The sequence below is a fragment of the Polypterus senegalus genome, chromosome 9 (assembly GCF_016835505.1).
Source record: "Polypterus senegalus isolate Bchr_013 chromosome 9, ASM1683550v1, whole genome shotgun sequence".
NCBI classification, from domain to species: Eukaryota; Metazoa; Chordata; class Cladistia; order Polypteriformes; family Polypteridae; genus Polypterus; species Polypterus senegalus.
Window position 1 is genome coordinate 121,646,469 of NC_053162.1, and position 22,025 is coordinate 121,668,493.

Here is a 22,025-nt window from a genome sequence, read left to right on the forward strand (position 1 = left end):
TACAACAAAAACAAAGTAGAAATTAATTAACATAAATTAAAAACTTTATCTGTCCATCAGCTAATTGTAGAACCATGGCCAGACTATAGAAAAGAAGTCAGATAAGCCAGACCCAGTCAGAGTCCTGGAGACCTTAGCCAACAAGTCACTTCCCCTAGCCATTCTTCAACTAAAATCAGTGGTGGGCTGGCCAATCTGATAAATAAACCCTTCTACCTGATGGTTTGAGTGATCCTTTATCTGAAATTACTTTTCCATAGACAGGGAAACAACTTGGCAGTAGCATAGTGGTACCAGCTACAACATGAGGACACCGAGAAGAGCAACAGAATGGGGGAGGAGGATTACCAACTTTGATACATTTTAAACAGCAAAGTCTCACTGTATAATATATAGGAGAGGAAGAAAGACATACCATGACATTGTGTAATGCACTTTTCTTACCCAGAAAATATCGTATTCAATCTAGAATCTAACAGGCCTTCCTCTACGCAGTAGTGCACTGATAACAAGAACATTTTTGGATGCCTACTCTTTCTCGTGACCAGATATCTGCACAGTTTTTTGAGTTTGTGTAATCATACTGTTATTGGATTACTTTGGTTCTGCCTTCTTTGAGGTGACTGTAAGAACATTATGAGATGACAAATGATGTTTCACAATGCACACTTACCCAAAACCTGTACATTAATGACCTGCTGGGCCTGGAATTGTCCATAAGTAACTAGGCAAATGTAGGCACCTTCGTCAGAAACTTTAAAATTGGACAAGGAAAGGGAGACATTTTGGTGAGTGCGCACCAAGTCCTCATCCATGTGAGAGTTGTTATGATACGCTTGGCCTGAGGAGTAAACAGCATATTAATAAATAGAGCATTAAAGGCCAAAAATACTGTAAGTATTAACATTCATCAAATGGAGTTTAACATTTAAAAAAGCACATACATTGATGTTAACATCCCATCATTAATTTAGCAGTTTTCATTTTGAGGTTCTGCTGGGTAGCAGTGCGCATTAGCAAATAACTGAGCAGTGAGAGCACTTAATAAAAAAAGTGAATTGATAGTTTTTTTTTTTTTTCTTGGGTGAAAGGGATTTAAAAATGCTAAACAAAAAGATATCATCTTGGATAAGTGAGAATTTATCAATTGACTAGACTTCCATACAGAGGCATCCATTACAGAGTTACATGAATAACAGTAGTTACAGGAAGCCAGTCATCAACAAAGGATCGGATTCCAGTCCATTGCAAGGCACACTTGTGAACATGCATACACACTCATACAACTCCAGTATACAATCAGGTATTAACCTAAGAGACTATTGACATATGAGTTCTTTGTCAATATCAATGCAATTTCTTGTCTAGAAAATACATTTCTTCTAGAGTACGTGAGATTTTCTTTGTGACTGTCACTGCTAGTCTGTTTCTGGATTGTTTGGGTTGACCTTTGAACTCTGCAGTGTTCTTAGTATATCGTTGTCTATATGTGTACATATGTAGCTTCTTCCTCCTTGGGGATTGAACGCAACAGTCTTTTTAAGCATTGGTTGATATTTTGTGAAACAATTTTTTCATGCATACATGAACTTGTATATTTCACAGTTTTGGAGTAAATGTTATGATTATCATGAATCTATTTGGATAATTTTGTATAACACGATTTAATACTTTTAAAATTGAGCCAAAATTTGAAATTTTTTTATATTCATTTGTGTTTCTGCTTTTGAATTTCAGCAAATGAACAAATGATGTTGAGACAGCTTTTAATTCTGTCATTGGGTGGTTGTAATGTAGGGCAATAACATTATTTTCTAAGATATTCTAATATAATGTACCTGATCTTCCACAGCTCCTTCCGTGCAGCTTCAATGATCATTTTTCAGCCTTGTCTCCTTCATGTACATTCATACCACTAGTGCTGCTTCATACCACTTTTCAGAGGCAACAGCATTTGTGCTCAACTTCTAAATTTGTGAACTGAGGCAATCCAAAAAAGAATCCTTCCCAAGACTGCCATCAGCCATGTATACAGACCCATGGATTTAAAAAGAAGGGTGGGTCATGTAATTTCTGCTCTTCAAGTGTTTCATCATCATCTCTCTTTTTGTCTCACTCTCTCATTCATACTCTCTCTTACACATATGAACACACACACAACCTGTCTAGAATTATCATGATGACTCTACCCTTCAGACAGTATCTCTCTCCCAGGCCTATGTATCCCCACTAGAATTTTCATCCTGAATAGTCTACTGATACAAATAGTGAACATACCAGATTGGATCCCAGGTCACCGGGGATTTGTGGCAGCTGTTCTAACAATTACATTACTTGGCTGTCCCAGACTTTGCCTGAAATCTCAGTATTTCCTTGTGCTATAGCTCATACTTAAATTATCTTTTAATCTATCCTATAACTGTAAAGCCTATTATAAAAGGCACTATGTACAAATGACTTTTATATTCTCACCTATTGCCATTACATTTGGTCCACTCTCCAAAGTAAAGATTCGCCTCCCATGACCCTTGTATTGTAGACGCCACTCCACAAAAATATCCTGGTTGTCCTCTGCTGCTCTGAACCCACAGTCCAGAAATACAGAGCCCCCAATAGCAGTTGAAACCACAGGAGCCTGGGTGAACACATTATACTGTACTGGAAGAAAAGAAAGAAGCATGCAATAAGAACTAACATTAGCAACTTTCCAGAATTATTATGTTTAATATGCTGCCTGTTATAAATACTTGCTAATAAAACAGTAAAGCTCCATATCAGATGTAATTTCCTACACTCAGAATGTTTAATTACAGATCAGAATTGAAAACATCTTAAAAGTTCTAAGTATATCAGATAACATTTTTCATTTAAAAATGTTAAATATTCAACATAGGACAGTTGAGATTTGTTATTAAAAGCAGTAATTCACAATCCATGTAGATATTTCTTTACTTGCTTAACGTCTTTAATCATTAATCTTCCAGATCCCAGCACACTGCGTGACTGTGAGTGGTTGACATTTTAAGGTTTTACAGGAATTTCTTATTGGTATGAACACATTTGTCTTGAATGATGAAAGATGTTTAAGGATTTTTGTAGCTTCAGGACATTTTACCAATCTTGTTGGTGTTATAGAGTATTTCATGAAATTTTTCATTCTGGAGCCTCTGTCCCAGCCATGAATCTATGCTGCATCACAGTAGTGGAATATTACAATTAGTACATAAAAACAGACAGAGATCGCTGTTTACTTACTGCAACTGTACACAATAGCAACTGCATAGTATCAGCTCCACATTCATAACTCCTAGTTTATTTCTGAAACACACACTTTTCAGTAAATAATATAAATCTATGAATTGGTACAGGAATGCATATCAGTTATTTGATAAACAGTGAGCCACTGAATACAAAAGCATCCACACTTGAGCACGTGGACTATTGTTAAAACATACAATAACTCGGTCATTTTCTTCTATTTAGTCATTAAGTAAACTGCAGTCAATCACTGAGCACAGAGTTCAACCTTAAATAAAATGGCTGCCAAAAGAATACCATGCCTCTCTGATATTTAACATGTGTGCTAGAGTCACATCTTTATATATGTGTGGTAACATATTTAAATTGTAAATCTTTATGAAGTTACCATGCCAACCTATATATATATATATATATATATATATATATATATATATATATATATATATATATATATATATATATATATTGTGGCAGGTGGCTGGGTTTGGTCACCAATCAGCCACCTACTTAAGGAGCCGCCGCCCTGCAACCAAGGCTGGAGTCGGGTGAGGAGGAAGACAAGGTCGTGGCAGAGGAGGCGAGGAGAGGCCCGTGTGTTGTGTGTTTCAAGACAGTGGCTATTGAGAGCCTAAACTTTGGGGGGGTTTGGTGGCGGTGCATTTGGATTTTATATACTTTAGTAAATAGTGTAAATAAACGTGGTGTGATGGATAAAACGGTGTCCGCCTGTGTGTGTCCGGGCCGCTATACTTCACAGTGGCGTAGTCGGCAGGATGCTCCACCTGGGTCGAAGTGGGGACCTGCATTCCAGCGCAACAGCGGAGCCCACCCACGTGCAGCAGGGGCGGCGTGCACCCAACCCCGCAGCAACTGAGCGCTGTATGGACCATTGGGGGTCCATTGAAGGACTTTGTGATTAAGGGGCGGCTCACCGACGCGGAGCCCAGCAAGGGGACTGCCAAGACGGTGAGGCTGGAGCTGTAGAAGCTACAGCAGCCGCGATGCTGCCCGCAGAGACGCTCTACAGGGAGAGAGGAGAGCGTGAAGGCCGACCAAAAGTCCCTTCTCAATGCAGGCACGGGATTGGACAGTGTGTCCTGTTCTCTCGCCAGCGATTGGGCAAAAGTGAGAGCAGGGAATGTCCGTCCCGTGCAACTAGGAAACCCAAGTGGGCCACAGGGAAAGGCTCATAGAGAGCAGTCCGTGGTGTGATGGATAAAACGGATCACAATATATATATATATATATATATATATATATATATATATATATATATATATATATATATATATAGGGGCGGCACAGTGGCGCAGTGGTAGCGATGCTGCCTCGCAGTTAGGAGACCTGGGTTCGCTTCCCGGGTCCTCCCTGCGTGGAGTTTGCATGTTCTCCCCGTGTCTGCGTGGGTTTCCTCCAGGCGCTCTGGTTTCCTCCCACAATCCACAGATATGCAGGTTAGGTGGATTGGCGATTCTAAATTGGCCCGTGGGTGTGTTTGTGTGTGTCCTGCAGTGGGTTGGCACCCTGCCCAGGATTGGTTCCTGCCTTGTGCCCTGTGTTGGCTGGGATTGGCTCCAGCAGACCCCCGTGAGCATGTGTTTGGATTCAGCGGGTTGGAAAATGGATGGATATATATATATATATATATATATACACACACAGTATATATATAAATAAAAGATAATGTATGTACTGTATATTCCAGCATCACTTCCGAATGATTATTACTGTAGTAACTTCTGATGCGTTTTACATATTCAGTATACACATATTCATTGTTCACGGTTAATGTAACCAATTTACAAATAATACAATACAGACTTTAGTGTACTTGTGTACAAGTAAAAAAAAATCACTGGTTCCTGCTTTCAGAGTTGTCTGTTGAGTGCCACATTATTTCGATATTAAACATAAACAAAATGTATTTAACAACAACATAAATGAGAAACATTAGAATGCAACTGAACTTGAACAAATCTCTAAAGGTATCAGTGGAAATGAATGCCTAACTGTTGGAATTTGTACTAAAAAGCTAGTCATTTCTACAAAACACTATTTGAACAGCTGTGAAAAAAATATTTGCTAATCTGCTTTGCAAGCACACAAAAAATATATTTATAAAGTGGAATATGTGTATAAAACTTTGCTGAGATTGGATCAAGGGTGTGAAATTTTAAGAACAAACACACACACACCCATGCGCCCATAATAAGCTTTATACATAAGAAATATGATATGATCATCACTGACTACATTATTTATCTTACCATGTGCATGTTTTAAATGTATTCCCTGAAATGTATATTTACAGTGACCAACAAATAAATGCCAATTAAAATCAATGTAATTTCAAAAATGATAATATCAATGCCACATGTCTTAGTAAATATCAGCATTATTCAGGATGGTATCATTTACATAAACTGTCTAAAGCTGCCTTTATACCATTTCAAATCAAATCTGTCACAAAATCACTTTGGAAGGGTTATAACATTTGATCTTGTGAGATTTGTACACTCCATTTGTGCCAAACATTTGTGGATGCCTGACCATGGGCATTATTAAGGAGTTGCTCCTAACCTCAAACAGAACAGCCTCTTCTGGAAGGGCTTTCCAAATGATTTTGGAGTGTGTCTGTGGGAATTTGTGCTTATTCAGCCAAAAAAAAAAAACATTTGTGAGGTCAGGTATGAAGCTGGATGAAACGACCTGGCTCACAATTGGTATTCCAGTCCATGCCAAAGATTTATAATAGGGTTGAATCTTCTGAAAGACAAAAAGGTCCTTCCTGAAACTGTTGCCACAAAGTTGGAAGTGCAAATCAGTCTAAAACGTCTTTGTAGCATTAACACTACTTCTTACCTCTTACTAGGGGACCTAGCACAAACCCTAATAAACAATGGTATTGCCATTTTCAAAAATATGAGGCTTTCCTTTTGATAATAAAAGTAGTAAAATCAGTAGATTTCAGATTTATTGTTATGTGTAAACACAACAGTGGAATTCCTATTTGCATGTTTGACCAAGACTCACCGTTGAATTTGTCCAGAGGCCTGAATCTCATATCTTAGGTTATATAAAATACCATACCATACAGTTTTCTAAGCCCACTGAGTCTTCAGCAGTATTGCAGAGGTTGGAGCCAGACCAGCAAGCATAGGGCTCAGAGAAGGAACAATCCCAGGACAGGCCACCAGTACATCGCAGAATGAATGCAGATGGATGGATGGTGTCTGTGTGAGTGTTTGTCCAAAATGCAGTTGCATACCAATGAGATGATCTCTGCCACATTCTGAACAGATTTTTCTTTAATACAGGGGAAGATTGTAGACTATGCTTTGTTCCAAAATTTAGTCAGTGCCCACACCCTGGGCTGCACTGTGTACCCCTGCTTGTATTTCTCTGGTATGCAAATCCACACTATTTACACTACAGTATCTCTATCATGTTTTGCACAGATTCCCCATTTTTATAGGGGAACATCATAGGCTATGTTTTATTCTGAAATTCATTTAGTTCTACAAATGTATGCATCTTTGGGTACCCTGCCTGGTAACATTTAAGTTATTTATGACCGTCTGTTAAACCCAGGTAACACAAAGGAATGCCCCCAGAATACTTCCAGTGAAACCTGTGAGAACATTGCTGTATTTTTCACTCAAAAAATTAATGATATTAGAGATAACATAGTATATCTCCCCAACACTGCAGAACCTCCAAAGCCCCGGTACTCCGTTATAAACAAATTAAATGCTTTCACCAGGATAGATTTACCTGAATTACATAGTATAATCTCTCAACTGAAACCCTCCACCTGCGTCCTTGATCCAATACCAACCAGGTTTTTCAAAGAAATATCAGGCGTTCTAATTGACAATATTCTGGACATAGTTAATTCATCATTAGATACGGGGGTCTTTCCAGACTGTCTTAAGACTGCTGTAGTTAAACCCCTTCTTAAGAAACATAATCTTGACCCCTCTGCCTTTGAAAATTTTAGACCCATTTCTAACCTACCCTTCTTAAGTAAAATTCTAGAGAAGGCAGTCATTATGCAGTTAAATGACCACCTCAATAAACATGCTATTCTTGATACTTTTCAGTCAGGCTTCAGAACAAATCACAGCACAGAAACTGCACTTGTTAAAGTAGTAAATGACTTGATGGTAAATGCAGACAGAGGCCATTTATCTGTTCTCATCCTCTTAGATCTGAGTGCTGCATTTGACACCATTGATCATAATATTCTTAGAAATCGCCTTAGTCAATGGGTGGGCCTCTCTGGCAGTGTCTTAAATTGGTTTGAATCCTACCTGGCAGGGAGAAAATTCTTTGTGAGTTGTGGTAATCAAATCTCAAAGACACATGATATCCGATATGGTGTTCCACAAGGCTCTATCCTGGGTCCGCTGCTCTTCTCAATCTACATGCTTCCGTTAGGTCAGATTATCTCAGGTTACAACGTGAGCTACCACAGCTATGCTGATGACACACAGCTGTACTTATCTATAGCACCTGATGACTCCGACTCTTTCGATACACTAACACAATGTCTTACTGGTATTTCTGAATGGATGAATAGTAATTTTCTCAAACTAAATAAAGAGAAAACTGAAATTTTGGTAATTGGCAATAATGGATTCAGCGAGGTTATCAGAAATAAACTTAATGCACTAGGATTAAAAGTTAAGACGGAAGTAAAAAATTTAGGGGTAACCGTTGACTGTAATCTGAATTTTAAATCGCATATTCATCAGACCACTAGGACAGCATTTTTTCACTTAAGAAACATAGCTAAAGTTAGACCTCTTATATCATTGAAAGATGCTGAGAAAGATGCTTTTGTTTTCAGTAGACTAGATTACTGTAACGCACTCCTCTCAGGACTACCCAAAAAAGACATAAATCATTTGCAACGAGTGCAGAATGCAGCTGCTAGAATCCTAACTGGGAAAAGAAAATCCAACACATTTCTCCAGTTTTGATGTCACTACACTGGTTGCCTGTGTCATTCAGGATTGACTTTAAAATACTGCTTATGGTTTATAAAGCCTTAAATAATCTCGCCCATCTTATATATCGGAATGCCTGACACGTTATATTCCAAATCGTAACCTTAGATCTTCAAATGAGTGTCTCCTTATAATTCCAAAAGCTAAACTTAAAAGAAGTGGTGAGGCGGCCTTCTGCTGTTATGCACCCAAAATCTGGAATAGCCTGCCAATAGGAATTCGCCAGGCAAATACAGTAGAGCACTTTAAAACACTGCTGAAAACACATTACTTTAAAATGGCCTTTTTATAACTTCACTTTAACTTAATACTGATACTCTGTATGTTCAATTCTTCATAATAACTATTCATGGTGGCTCTAAAATCCATACTGACCCCTACTCTCTTCTGTTTCTTTTTCCGGTTTTTTGTGGTGGCGGCCTGCGCCACCACCACCTACTCAAAGCATCATGATGCACCAACATTGATGGACTGAAAGCCAGAAGTCTACGTGACCATCATCATCAGGTCCTTCCATGAAAACCCTAAATACAAAGAGGACTGTTTGATTTATGTTAGGTAGATTGCCCAGAGGGGACTCGGCGGTCTTGTGGTCTGGAACCCCTACAGATTTTATTTTTTCTCCAGCCTTTGGAGTTTTTTTGTTTTTCTGTCCACCCTGGCCATCGGACCTTACTCTTATTCTATGTTAATTAATGTTGACTTATGTTTATCTTTTATTGTGTCTTCTATTTCTCTATTCATTTTGTAAAGCACTTTGAGCTACATTTTTTTTGTATGAATATGTGCTATATAAATAAATGTTGATTGATTGATTGATTGATTGATGTAATAGGCTTGTACGATCTTTTCATTCAAGTATTTTACCATTTCACTGTAACTTTAGATAGACAAGGCTGTCTGGTGTTTTGTTTATGATAACAAAACTGACCATCCATAAATTTTCAAAGCCTACATTTTATGTTATAAGTTAAAATAGGGAACCAGAAAGTAACCAGTTATGGATTTGATCTCGGTCCATCACAGAGCACACTAACTCACAATCACATATCACTCTAACCAGGCCAATTAAGAAATAAAATTTAACCTCTCAGTTATATGGAGTATATGTAGATAACAATTAGAGAACAAAGCATAAAATGACTGCAGAAGTATTTTTTGTTTTTATGTACCAAAAATGTGGAATATTTTACCACTGGTAATATGAAATCAGGCACTGAAAAATTGCTATGTCAAGTATATGGAAATAGGGGGTGTCTTGTTAACCAGCTGTTATTTAAAAAGAATTTTTGATGTGGTGCATATGAGTCCATAGCAGTGTGTGTTTTCAAACAAAAAAAAAAAAATGAATAACACTCAAGGAGTGTGGGTGCACGTGATAACCTACTCATATGTCCCTGGGGTGCTCAATAGGGCAATTGGCTAATTTATATGCAAGTGACTGGTGTGGCCATTTTTCTCATTGACACTCTTTGGGACGTAATCAAAGCACTGGCACTCACACGCATAATAGGATAAAAGAAGACTGACGTTAAAGTGAGGGTGAAAGGTTAGAAACCTTCCACAGAGAAGCAAGTGTTAAATTGTTGATTTTCTCTTTTCTAAGAGCACTGTTAAAATGCTTTGGGGATCTGAAAAGATCAGCATTCCTGAGACCGTCTTTCTTTATTTTCAAATATTCTATGATGGACACAGTTTGATAAGTCATGTTTTGGTTCATTTTGTATCTCGTTATTGTTTGGCTGCTGATTAAGGAAAAAGAATCAAGGGGTCTGAGTCTTCAAGAACAAGTCAATTAAAATTAATTCAAAGCAAGTTAATTAGCAACACAAACAGGTCACTAATTAAGAAAAGGGTTAGAATGAAAACCTGCAGCCACTGCAACCCTTCAGGACTGGAGTTTGAGTCCACTGTACTAGACCAATGTCAGGTGGTAGGACAATTGAAGACCAGCTCCCTGCACCCCAATGGGTATTGCCTGAGGTGGCTGGGATGAGAACCAGGGAGAGAGACAGCAGCTTTCAAGGCCAAATAAAGGTGACGAGGAAGAAAGACATGCCGGAATACTGTAGAAAGGGACAGAAGTAATATCAGGAAGCAAGCCAGGATTGTGGCAGGCTGAAAAGCATCTTTTGCTGCAAGGCAGACCATGAGGGTGAGCAGCAGAAATGGGAATAGGGTTTGAATAGTAGGCACTGAAGCTTATGGATTTAATGAATGGTTACTGACAGTGATTTACCACAATTTTAACTTATTTGTTAGAGTATGTATTTAATGATTTTAACCTTTACCATGAACACTGTATTTATTGGAATTAATTTATTATTTATTTGAGGAAGGACTGCAATGTACTTTATTTTTGGAACACTGGGATAATAAAACCAGTAGGCACTTTTTGCACCGTACTCTTGTCAGTTTGTATCCTCATTGACCTGGCTCTTCTTGGTACAGGACTATTGACGGTCCTGGATTTATAAGGGTTATGGCAATGACAGCGAAAAGTCAGATGTACTTCAAGTCCTTGATATACTGAAGACTAGCAAGACCCCAAGACCTGATGGGATTTTATCAATTATATTGAAAGATACGAATGGCAACATTTATAAACCCTTATTAGGCATATTTGAGAAGTCACTTATGAAACAAGAAGAACCTGAGGATTGGGAAGTTGCAGATGTGACTCCGGTCTTCAAGAAGGGAGACAAAATGGATCCAGGTAATTACAGACCAATAAGTCTTACTTCTGTACCATGCAAAATTATAATACAAAAATAAATAAAAATAAAATAACAAATAAATTAGAAAAGTACCTATATGAAAATATTGTAACATGCTAAATAACAGCCAGCATGTTTATGAGAGGAAGATCCTGCCAAACCAAACTTTTAGAATTTTTTGAACAGGCAACTGCAATAATTGACAAAAGCAAAGCATCCAACATCATTGAATTGACTTTCAAAAAGCCTGTACTATGGTCATACAGCAAAGATTAATTCTGAAGCTGGAACCTGCAAGCATCAGATGTAACCTACAAAACTGAATCTTAAGTTGGTTAACTGGCAGGAGGAAAAAAAGAATATAGATAAGAGAAGAATACTCCATGTGGAGTGAGGTCATCAGTGGAGTCCCTTTGTCTGGCTGTAATAATTTTTCTGATTTATATTAATGCTATAGTTTAGGATTTTTACTAAACTTATGAAATCTGAAGATGATACTAAAATTAGTGAAATGACAGGAACTAAGGAGGCAGTTAACACAATAAAAAATAACAATCTTCAAATATGCATAAACACTTGGAAAATACGGGTTTAATGTAGAAAAGTGCAAAGTGCTACATGTGGGCAAAAGGAACGTCAATTAAAAACACAAGATCAGAGACACGGTCTTAGTGGAAGCAACTGCTGAAAAGGATTTACCAGTTTGTGTTGACATCATTTTCTTCACCTAAACTAGGGGGCTTCGTCCCCTGCTCACTTTGCTCGCCAACACCCCTTTTTGCTTTTCCGGATACACACTTTTAAGATTTTTTCTTTCTTTGAATTTTTGCTATTTCATTAGCTTCACTTTTATTTCAGAATTTCTGTAAAAATAATATTTGGAATCTTTCGAGTCCCAATGTGCTGAATCTTTTAAAAGAGGTCAGTGAGACATGTGTTTAATGACTTTGTACCATAATTCAGGATAGGTTTCTCTGATTGGAATTTCAGCACAGACAAAACGATCTACATCATCAGCAGCTAATAAGTTATTTCTCCTAGTAATAATTTCTCTTTCTTTGCGCTAATGCGATGTTTACTTTCTTTGTTTTAACACTCTCATTTTTTTCTGCTTTCATATTCTGTATCTTGCTCTGCATGTGTTTCGCGCCTACGTTTTTTTGAGTCTTTTGAATTCCAGCTTTCATTATCTCTAACCTGCTCTGCATGTGTTTGGCCCCCTTGTTTTTTAACCTGTTTATGACTTTTTACTTTGTTTTCTACTCTGTCTTTTATTTCTGACCTCGCTTTATCCTGCTTTTTTTTAATGAAACCTGGCCCGTGGTGATTATTTTCCCTTTTTCTAGTAATAATTTCCATTTGTTTGCGCTACTGCAATCTTTACTTTCTTTTTTTTATACTTTCTAATTTTCCTACTTTCATATTCTTTACCTTTTTCCACATGTGTATCGCACCAAAGCTGATAATAACTTTCCTTATTTTCTGAATTTGCACCTAGATTATTCTTTTTCTTTTTTGTCTCTCCAACGCTTCAGAATCTCTTTTCTCCACGCTGCTTTCTTCCTCGCTTAGTGGTCTACGTTTCATTTATAATGTATTGTCCTTATATGCTTCATATATGCTGACAGTCCTGGATCTGTGTGTGCTCAAAGCCAAAACATGACTGAGTGTGTTGCTGCCCGTGCTCTTATTTGATTATAAGTAGGGCGCATCTTGCAAGAATCTCATATTCTACGTCATCACGAGATGGTCCTGGGTCAATCTCTTGGCACAAAGTCTCATGTTTAAGGTCCTCACGAGACGCTCCGTGGCCAATCTCTTTCGTCTCGTGGGTCTTTTAAGTGTCTTCTGTGATCTTAACATGAAGATCACGTCTCGTCGCCCTACTGTTTCTCTCCAGGATTTTTTTTTACGATATAGAGACAATGCACAGAAGCTATTGAAAAGGTTTAGTGTATAATGAACTAATGATACTGGGGCATTGTGTGCAGTTTTGGTAACCATTCTACAAAAAAGAAATAGCAACACTCAAAGTTGTTCAGAGGACAGCAACCATGTGCATCGCATGACCTAAGAACATGTCATATTCTGAGAGACTCAGAGAAATAAACCTGTTTTGTCTCAATCAGAAAAGACTATGTAGGGACCTAATCTACAGTGGTGTGAAAAACTATTTGCCCCCTTCCTGATTTCTTATTCTTTTGCATGTTTGTCACACAAAATGTTTCTGATCATCAAACACATTTAGTCATTAGTCAAATACAACACAAGTAAAAAACAAAATGCAGTTTTTAAATGATGGTTTTTATTATTTAGGGAGAGAAAAAATCCAAACCTACATGGCCCTGTGTGAAAAAGTAATTGCCCCTTGTTAAAAAATAACCTAACTGTGGTGTATCACACCTGAGATCAATTTCCGTAGCCACCCCCAGGCCTGATTACTGCCACACCTGTTTCAATCAAGAAATCACTTAAATAGGAGCTGCCTGACACAGAGAAGTAGACCAAAAGCACCTCAAAAGCTAGACATCATGCCAAGATCCAAAGAAATTCAGGAACAAATGAGAACAGAAGTAACTGAGATCTATCAGTCTGGTAAAGGTTATAAAGCCATTTCTAAAGCTTTGGGACTCCAGCAAACCACAGTGAGAGCCATTATCCACAAATGGCAAAAACATGGAACAGTGGTGAACCTTCCCAGGAGTGGCCAGCCGACCAAAATTACCCCAAGAGCGCAGAGACGACTCATCTGAGAGGTCACAAAAGACCCCAGGACAACGTCTAAAGAACTGCAGGCCTCACTTGCCTCAATTAAGGTCAGTGTTCACGACTCCACCATAAGAAAGAGACTGGGCAAAACGGCCTGCATGGCAGATTTCCAAGACGCAAACCACTGTTAAGCAAAAAGAACATTAGAGCTTGTCTCAATTTTGCTAAGAAACATCTCAATGATTGCCAAGACTTTTGGGAAAATACCTTGAGGACTGATGAGACAAAAGTTGAACTTTTTGTAAGGCAAATGTCCCGTTACATCTGGCGTAAAAGGAACACAGCATTTCAGAAAAAGAACATCATACCAACAGTAAAATATGGTGGTGGTAGTGTGATGGTCTGGGGTTGTTTTGCTGCTTCAGGACCTGGAAGGCTTGCTGTGATAGATGGAACCATGAATTCTACTGTCTACCACAAAATCCTGAAGGAGAATGTCCGGCCATCTGTTCGTCAACTCAAGCTGAAGCGATCTTGGGTGCTGCAACAGGACAATGACCCAAAACACACAAGCAAATCCACCTCTGAATGGCTGAAGAAAAACAAAATGAAGACTTTGGAGTGGCCTAGTCAAAGGCCCAACCAGTTATTAGGTTCAGGGGGCAATTACTTTTTCACACAGGGCCATGTAGGTTTGGATTTTTTTCTCCCTAAATAATAAAAACCATCATTTAAAAACTGCATTTTGTGTTTACTTGTGTTATATTTGACTAATGGTTAAATGTGTTTGATGATCAGAAACATTTTGTGTGACAAACATGCAAAATAATAAGAAATCGGGAAGGGGGCAAATAGTTTTTCACACCACTGTAGATCTTCAAAATTCTCAAGGGCATTCATAAAGTACATCCATCTTAATTCTTTCCACTTAAGCAAGAATCACATACTTAAGAACAACAGTGGGAATTAAATACATTTTCATTTAGGAATGAAGCCAGGAAGCACACCTATAAACAAGGTGTTGTGGGAATCTGGAATAAACCAAGTCATGTAGTTGCAACAGAAACCTTGACAATCTTTAAGAAGTATCAGGATATTGGGACATTTTGGTTATTCATGAATCAAACAAGCCTGAGGGACTAAATTGACTCTTCTCATTTTCCAAATTCCTTATGTTCTATAGAAGTCTTTGGTACTAAATACACATTTATTAAAAAGATACCTCTGTAACACAGGGTTTTCCAACATAATTCAGCTCTATTCCTTCTCTTTCCTCTCCCGAACTTTATGACTTCTCCCAACTCCATCTTGCCAGGCAAAGGAAAAGTAGCTCCTTTTAAAACCAGACCAAAAGACTCCTGGTACCTTAGAAGTGTAGCTCAGAAGTACCAAAGTAACAGTGGAGCCTTCTCCTAGTTTCTCCTTCCAACAGCTCTGATAGACTCTAACAGGACTCCCTCTTAAGACTACTATTCCCTGAGAGTGTGGAAACAGAACTACTTTCAGAGGGATGCTGCCAGATGTCCTGTAGGAATATATTTTCCCGGGAGACACCTGTTCTTCCCTCCATCCAATCTGCCCAGATTAAGTACTACCAATAATTCCACTGGAGTGCCACCCCATCCATGTCATTCATTACAATATTATATAAACATCCTAAGTGTAATTTGTACTGCATTTATTTATTTACTGTATTTTCTCTTTTTCTTTAAAACCCATTGAGCTGAAATCAATGTGTGAAATGTGTTATATAATTAAATGTACTGTATCATTATTATGACAAATTCTTCTTCTTTCTGTGTGAACGTGATAAGTACATGTATTAACACTGGGACAACAATTTTGCACTGGAGTGGATTAACAGACTTTGCTTTATTAAATGATGGAATGAATTTCACTTGAAAGATTCCTAGATAATTATTGGAACATTTCTACAGTGAAACTTGAGGCTTTTTCTGTACTTTTTCAAAAAAATCAAAAAATTTATGATACTAGAAATAATATAGTACATCTCCCCAATACTGATCCTCTTAAATCCCTGCACTGCATTATAAACAAATTAAATTCTTTCACTAGGATAGATTTACCTGATTTATATAAAATAATTTCTCAACTGAGACCATCCACCTGCATCCTTGACCCAATAACAAGTTTTTTTAAAGAAGTATCCAGCATGTTAATTGATAGTATTCTTGACATAGTAAACTCGTCATTAGATACAGGGGTCTTCTCAGACTGTCTTAAGACTGCTGTAGTTAAACCCCTGCTCAAGAAAAATAATCTTGATTCCTCTGCTTTTGAAAATTTAATACCTATTTCTAACCTGCTTTCTTAAGTAAAATCCTAGACAAGGCAGTTATTATGCAGCTTAATGACCTCCTCAATAAACATGCTTCTTCTCTATAAGTTTCAGTCGGGTTTCAGAACAAATCACAGTACAGAAACTGCACTCGTTAAATTAGTAAATGACTTGTTGGTAAATGCAGACAGAGGTCATTTATCTATTCTCATCCTCTTAGATCTGAGTGCTGCAATTGATACCAGTGACCACAATATTCTTAGAAATTGCCTTAGTCAATGGGTGGGCCTTTCTGTCAATGTCTTAAATTGTTTTGAGTCCTACCTGGCAAGTTGAAAATTCTTTGTTAGTTGTGGTAATTACACTTCAAATACACATCATATTCTACATGGTGTTCCACAAGGCTCTATCCTGGGTCTGCTGCTCTTTTTGATTTACATGCTTCCGTTAGGTCAGATTATCTCGGGGCATAACGTGAGCTACCACAGCTATGCTGTTGACACACAGCTATATTTATCAATAGCACCTGACGACCAGACACTCTTGATTCTGTCTTACTTGTGTTTCTGAATGGATTAGTAATTTCCATCCACCCATCCATTATCCAATCCGCTATATCCTAACTACAGGGTCACAGGGGTCTGCTGGAGCCAATCAAAGCCAACACAGGGTGCAAGGCAGGAAACAAATCCCGGGCAGGGTGCCAGCCCACCGTTGGACGCACACATACACACGCACACTCACAAACCAAGCACATACTAGGGACAATTTTTAGAATCGCCAATGCACCTAACCTGCATGTCTTTGGACTGTGGGAGGAAACCAGAGTACCCAGAGGAAACCGACGCAGACACGGGGAGAACATGCAAACTCCATGCAGGGAGGACCCGGGAAGCGATCCCAGGTCTCCTAACTAGTAGTAATTTTCTCAAATTAAATAATGAGAAAACAGAAATTTTAGTTATTGGCAAAAATGGATATAATGAGGTTATTAAAAATAAATTTGATGGATTAGGATTAAAAATCAAGACAGCGGTAAAGAATTTAGGGGTAACTATTGACTCTGACCTGAATTTTAAACCTCACATTAATCAGATTACTGGGACAGCATTTTTTCACTTATGAAATATACCACAAGTTAGACATCTTATAACACTGCAAGATGCTAAGAAATTAGTTCCCACTTTTGTTTTCAGTCAGCTAGATTACTGTAACGCACTTCTCTCAAGACTACCCAAAAAAAAAACATCAATCGATTGCAACTAGTGCAGAATGCAGCTGCTAGAATCTTAACTAGGAAAAGAAAATCCGAGCACATCTCTCCAGTTTTGATGTCACTACATTGATTACCTGTGTCATTTAGAATTGACTTTTAAAATACTGCTTATGGTTTACAAAGCCTTAAATAATCTTGCTCCATCCTATATTTCAGAATGTCTTTCACCTTACACTCCTAATCGTAACCTTAGATCTTCAAATGTGTGTCTGCTTATTATTCCGAAAGCTAAATTTAAAAGAAGTGGTGAGACGGCCTTCTGCTGTTATGCACCTAAAATCTGGAATAACTTGCCAATAGGAATTCAAAAGGTACAGTGGCACACTTTAAAACACTGCTGAAAACTCATTAAATTAAAATAGCTTACTCATAGCTTCATTAAGTTTAATCCTGATACTCTGTATATGCATTTAATTATCAATATCATTCCTGGTGGCTCTGTAATCCATACTAACCCCTACTTTCTCTTCTGTTCTTTTTCAGGCTTTCTAAGGTGGCGATCTGTGCCACCACCACCTGATCAAAGCACTGTGATGTCCCTACATTGATGGATTAAAGGCCAGAAGTCCACATGACCGTCATCATCAAGTTTTTCCATGTGAACCCTGAATACAATGAGGACTGATTGAGGTCATTTATGTTTGGTAGAATGCATAGAGGAGGCTGGGTTGTCTCGTGGACTGGAACCCCTGCAGATTTTTCTCCAGCCGTCTGGAGTTTTTGTTTTGTTTTTTCTGTCCTCCCTGGCCATCGGACCTTACTTTTGTTCTTTGTTAATTAGTGTTCCCTAATTCTATTGTTGTATTCTATGCTATATAAATAAATGTTGTTGTTTTTTTTGTTACAGGATCTTAGGTTTTGTTTCAGTACACCACAATCAGGAAGCAACTTACCAGACATCAATATGGTTCCAGTTTCACTAAGCGGTAAGCCCAGTTTCTTTTGTTTCTTCAGTAAAACATCTTTTGTTTCAACCATTGGCTGTGTCTTCATTACAAGAGTCAGACTGATTCCACCTCCTGCTACCTGCAGGCTTCCAATAAACCAGGCCTCATGTTCAGAGTTCTCGCCACGTGGGTAAAACTGACTTACTTCACAGGAAACCTCCTGCTCATTGCAGTCAGCATGAAGCAAGACATCAGCTCCCGGAATCTGGACTGATGAGGCTAAACAAGGAAAAAGATTCAGATGACAGAATCTGTACCAGCACTTCATACTGATGCCTACTTCTCTCCCCTCTCCATGAAACACAATAGATGAGGAATCCTAATTGAAAAACTACTGTAATTTAGCACAGGAGCAGGTAGATGTCACCCTTTGCAATATGAGGTGTATTATACATATCCATATATCACTGAAAATTACATTGCTTTTGGATACTTTGTATTGTTTGGTATAATAACATTTTTCAGTTTTCTTTTACTGTATATGTTATGAATTTTAAGGACTACAGCAAGAAAACTGTATAGTACTAAATCTTAAAAAAGTGTAATTATTACTTACATTTTTATTGTGTACTTTATACTGATTGAATGCACAAATTAGATTTAGCATAATAGTATTTGGGGTCTGCGGTGGGCTGGCACCCTGCCCAGGGTTTGTTTCTTGCCTTGTGCCCTGTGTTGGCTGGGATTGGCTCCAGCAGACCCCCATGACCCTGTAGTTAGGATATAGTGGGTTTGATGATGGATGGATGGATAGTATTTGGGGTAGCTGCTGGTTATAATTTCTGTCCTAGATATCATGAAACCTGTAGCTGTTTTCTGCCTTACATGGAAAGTTGCAAATGCAAATAAACCTTGAGACACCATCACTACGTTTTTCTGAACCCACTTTGCTCTAATTAAGGGTCGTGGGGAGCCATAGCCTGCACGCATGCTATTAGGTACATGGCAGGAACAAAACCAAGGTAAGAAGCCAGTACTGTACATTCTAGGGCATACATACCCATACCCTAACATTTAAACATACTAAGCCAATGTAGAGAGGTCACTCCCTTTAACCTACACATATTTAGGCTATAAGAGAAAACTAAAATGCTATGAGAGAACCCATATGAATCTATGGAGATCTGGAAACAAGATACAGAAACTGACATGGCCATGATTTCAATCCAGTTTCCTTGTGCTTTAAAGAAGTAGTGCCTACTAGTGGACCAGTGTGACACTATTAAAGTTTAAAATGAATGACAATAAAATATCTCACATGCTGTTTCCCAATAAATATATGAACTGTCTTATCCAAAAACTTTTACTCTTTATGCTATTCTAGCTGCACCTATTATCTATAGTTTTTAGATAATCATTCAAGTGTATCATTCTGTTTTAAACTGCTTATATTATCTTTTTCATTATGAAATACGGTACTGTATAATCTTGATATAAAATGTTTGAATACTTAAAATATTCTCCCTATGGTTCATGGTAGTCATATTTCAGGCATTATTGACTATAATATTAGAATAATTTTGAGGAGTATCATTTTCTACTGTAATGGTAGTTGCTTTATAAGCCTGTTTGCCTACAATGAGATTTTGTGCTCTTATAATATAATTAAATCCAGTGCAGGGATGCTGGGAGCTGGAGTCTATCCCAGCAGTGGTGAGAGCTAAACAGTGCCTGATTTAGACATAAGCTAAGCAAGTACAGCTTACGGCATCACAATACGTAGAAGCCTAACAAACTTTCTGAATTTATTTAAGTCAATTCTATGTGTACTGTAGTTTTTAATATGTAGTCAGTAATTTCATACGTTTAAAAAATACTATGCATTTTTCACTTTAAATATATGGTTTTCATTTGTCAATGTTTTGTGAAACATTCTGGTATAACTTGTTAACAAGGGGCCTGCAAGCTTTATATAGAATGGAACCTCATGAAGTATGAATGTGACACTGAAGCTAGGAAACATCCCTGGAAAAGGTGCCATTTCATTACATAGTCCATTCACTTACACACCCTCACCTCCACTCAAATATGGCCAATTTAAAATCATCAATTAATCTAAACCACGCCTCTTTGGGGGTGTAGGAGAACATCTGGAAGTGAAAACACATGCAGACACAGGGAGAACATAAAAGCTCCAAAATGATAATGACTGCGTCTGGGATTCAAACCCAAGATGTTAGATTTGTGATGCAGTAGTGTTAACCACTGTGCCTCCTTAAAATATGTAAAAGATTTATTTATTTAACTTAGAAATTATTTTTTCAAACCATATACAGAATGATTTTCACCTGTAACCTCAAAGATGAGGGCCTCCTCATCAAATGCTGGTGGCTGAAATTCTGTAAAGCTGTCTAGGGCTTCATCCTCTGGGACAGGGATCTTCCGAAGTACAAATGTGGCCTTTTCCCGTGTGAAACTAGCAGCAAACATTCCCATACGTCCTCCTCCTTCTTCCACCAGGTAGCAGTCCAGTACAATATCAACTAAATGTTCTTGGATGCTAGGAGGCTGAGTGGGTTCCAAGAAATCAGCACTGTGAGTGAATGGCAGGGACCCTGGTGTAAATGAAATAAAGACCAAGAGAAAAATCAATGATGAAATAGATTTTGCAAATTACATCTTTAAATATTTCTTTAGATTATAAATATATAAATAGATTTTGCAAATTATATCTTTAAATATTTGCATATAAGTATATATATATATAATACATATATATTTTTTATATGTAATGTTTTATATAAGTACATAAAAATGTATGTACACTAAACAAGAACCTTATTGCAAATATATTTATCAAAACTGATAGATAGATAGATAGATAGATAGATAGATAGATAGATAGATAGATAGATAGATAGATAGATAGAGAAGCTTCACTCCTAATTAAAGAGCAAGGTTAAATGTAACTTTCACGACAGACATGTACAAGTTTACAGCAATGAGTGGTGTGCATGTAGTGATTTTATTGTTTAGATACTCCTGGTGCATCGACATACATCACGTTCGATTTTTGCTTATGTTATTATTAAAATCTGGAAAAATAAAAACACTTGAGACATAACGAAGTGAATAAGTGTTTATGTCTGGTGAATCACCAAACATCATAGCTAAACGCAGCGCTTTCACTTTTAAAATCAAATAACAAACACTTAACTTACCGACGTCCAATAAAGTAAACAACACAAACGAAAACATTACGTTAGCTTATGAAATTGAAAAATTATTAAATTAAAAATATGAAATTATTGAAACGAATACTTGTACGGAACCGCCAGATGGATTTAAGGGTCGATGAATCTTAAGTGTTTCATCTGTGTTTTTCCTTTCACTTCCATTTTCGTGACGTTCAGACGCTAGGCGGTGCTCTTTCCAGTCACAGACCAAATCAGACCTAACTTTTCGCAACGCATTACTTTAACCTTTGATTAGAATACCAAAACACTTATCTACGGTTAATTCCTGCTATTCCGATTACACCGTTCTCTTTTGTTTAAACTCCGATGCAGCGACTTTCCACGACTGCAAAGAAAAAAAAAGGTCTTGCTTAGAAGAGCATCGTCCAATGAGAAAGGTGCGCATCACAATTTGACAGGCAGAATAGTCTGAGTAAGCATTCAATCGGAAGTCAACATGCTTTTATATCAGATCACGACTTTCTTTGGCTATTCCAATTTTACCACATCCTGGAATGAACCACCAAACAAAAGCGATGAAAAAATATTATAAAATCAATGCATATGTTCTGCTCAATTTGTGTCCATGCTTTTCAAATCAGCATACCATGTGCTGGGTTGCTGGGAA

The 22,025-nt window shown here is 37.7% G+C and overlaps 1 protein-coding gene across 4 annotated transcripts in view; it reads right to left on the reverse strand.

Annotated features, from left to right (window-relative positions):
* The window catches only part of LOC120535689 (tapasin-related protein-like), a 34,100-nt gene extending 12,326 nt beyond the window's left edge, over positions 1-21,774 (reverse strand). For 2 of the 4 annotated variants that reach the window (XM_039763671.1, XM_039763672.1), the window contains exons 1-5: positions 21,383-21,774; positions 20,510-20,776; positions 18,168-18,440; positions 2,473-2,658; positions 674-841 (exon numbers count right to left, since the gene is read on the reverse strand). In XM_039763671.1, the coding sequence (XP_039619605.1) occupies positions 674-841; positions 2,473-2,658; positions 18,168-18,440; positions 20,510-20,776; positions 21,383-21,419 (931 nt within the window). In that variant the 5' untranslated portion in view covers positions 21,420-21,774. The remainder of the gene's footprint in view (positions 1-673; positions 842-2,472; positions 2,659-18,167; positions 18,441-20,509; positions 20,777-21,382) is intronic. The other 2 variants (XM_039763673.1, XM_039763674.1) reach the window with 2 other exon arrangements.
* Positions 21,775-22,025: the final 251 nt, after the last annotated feature.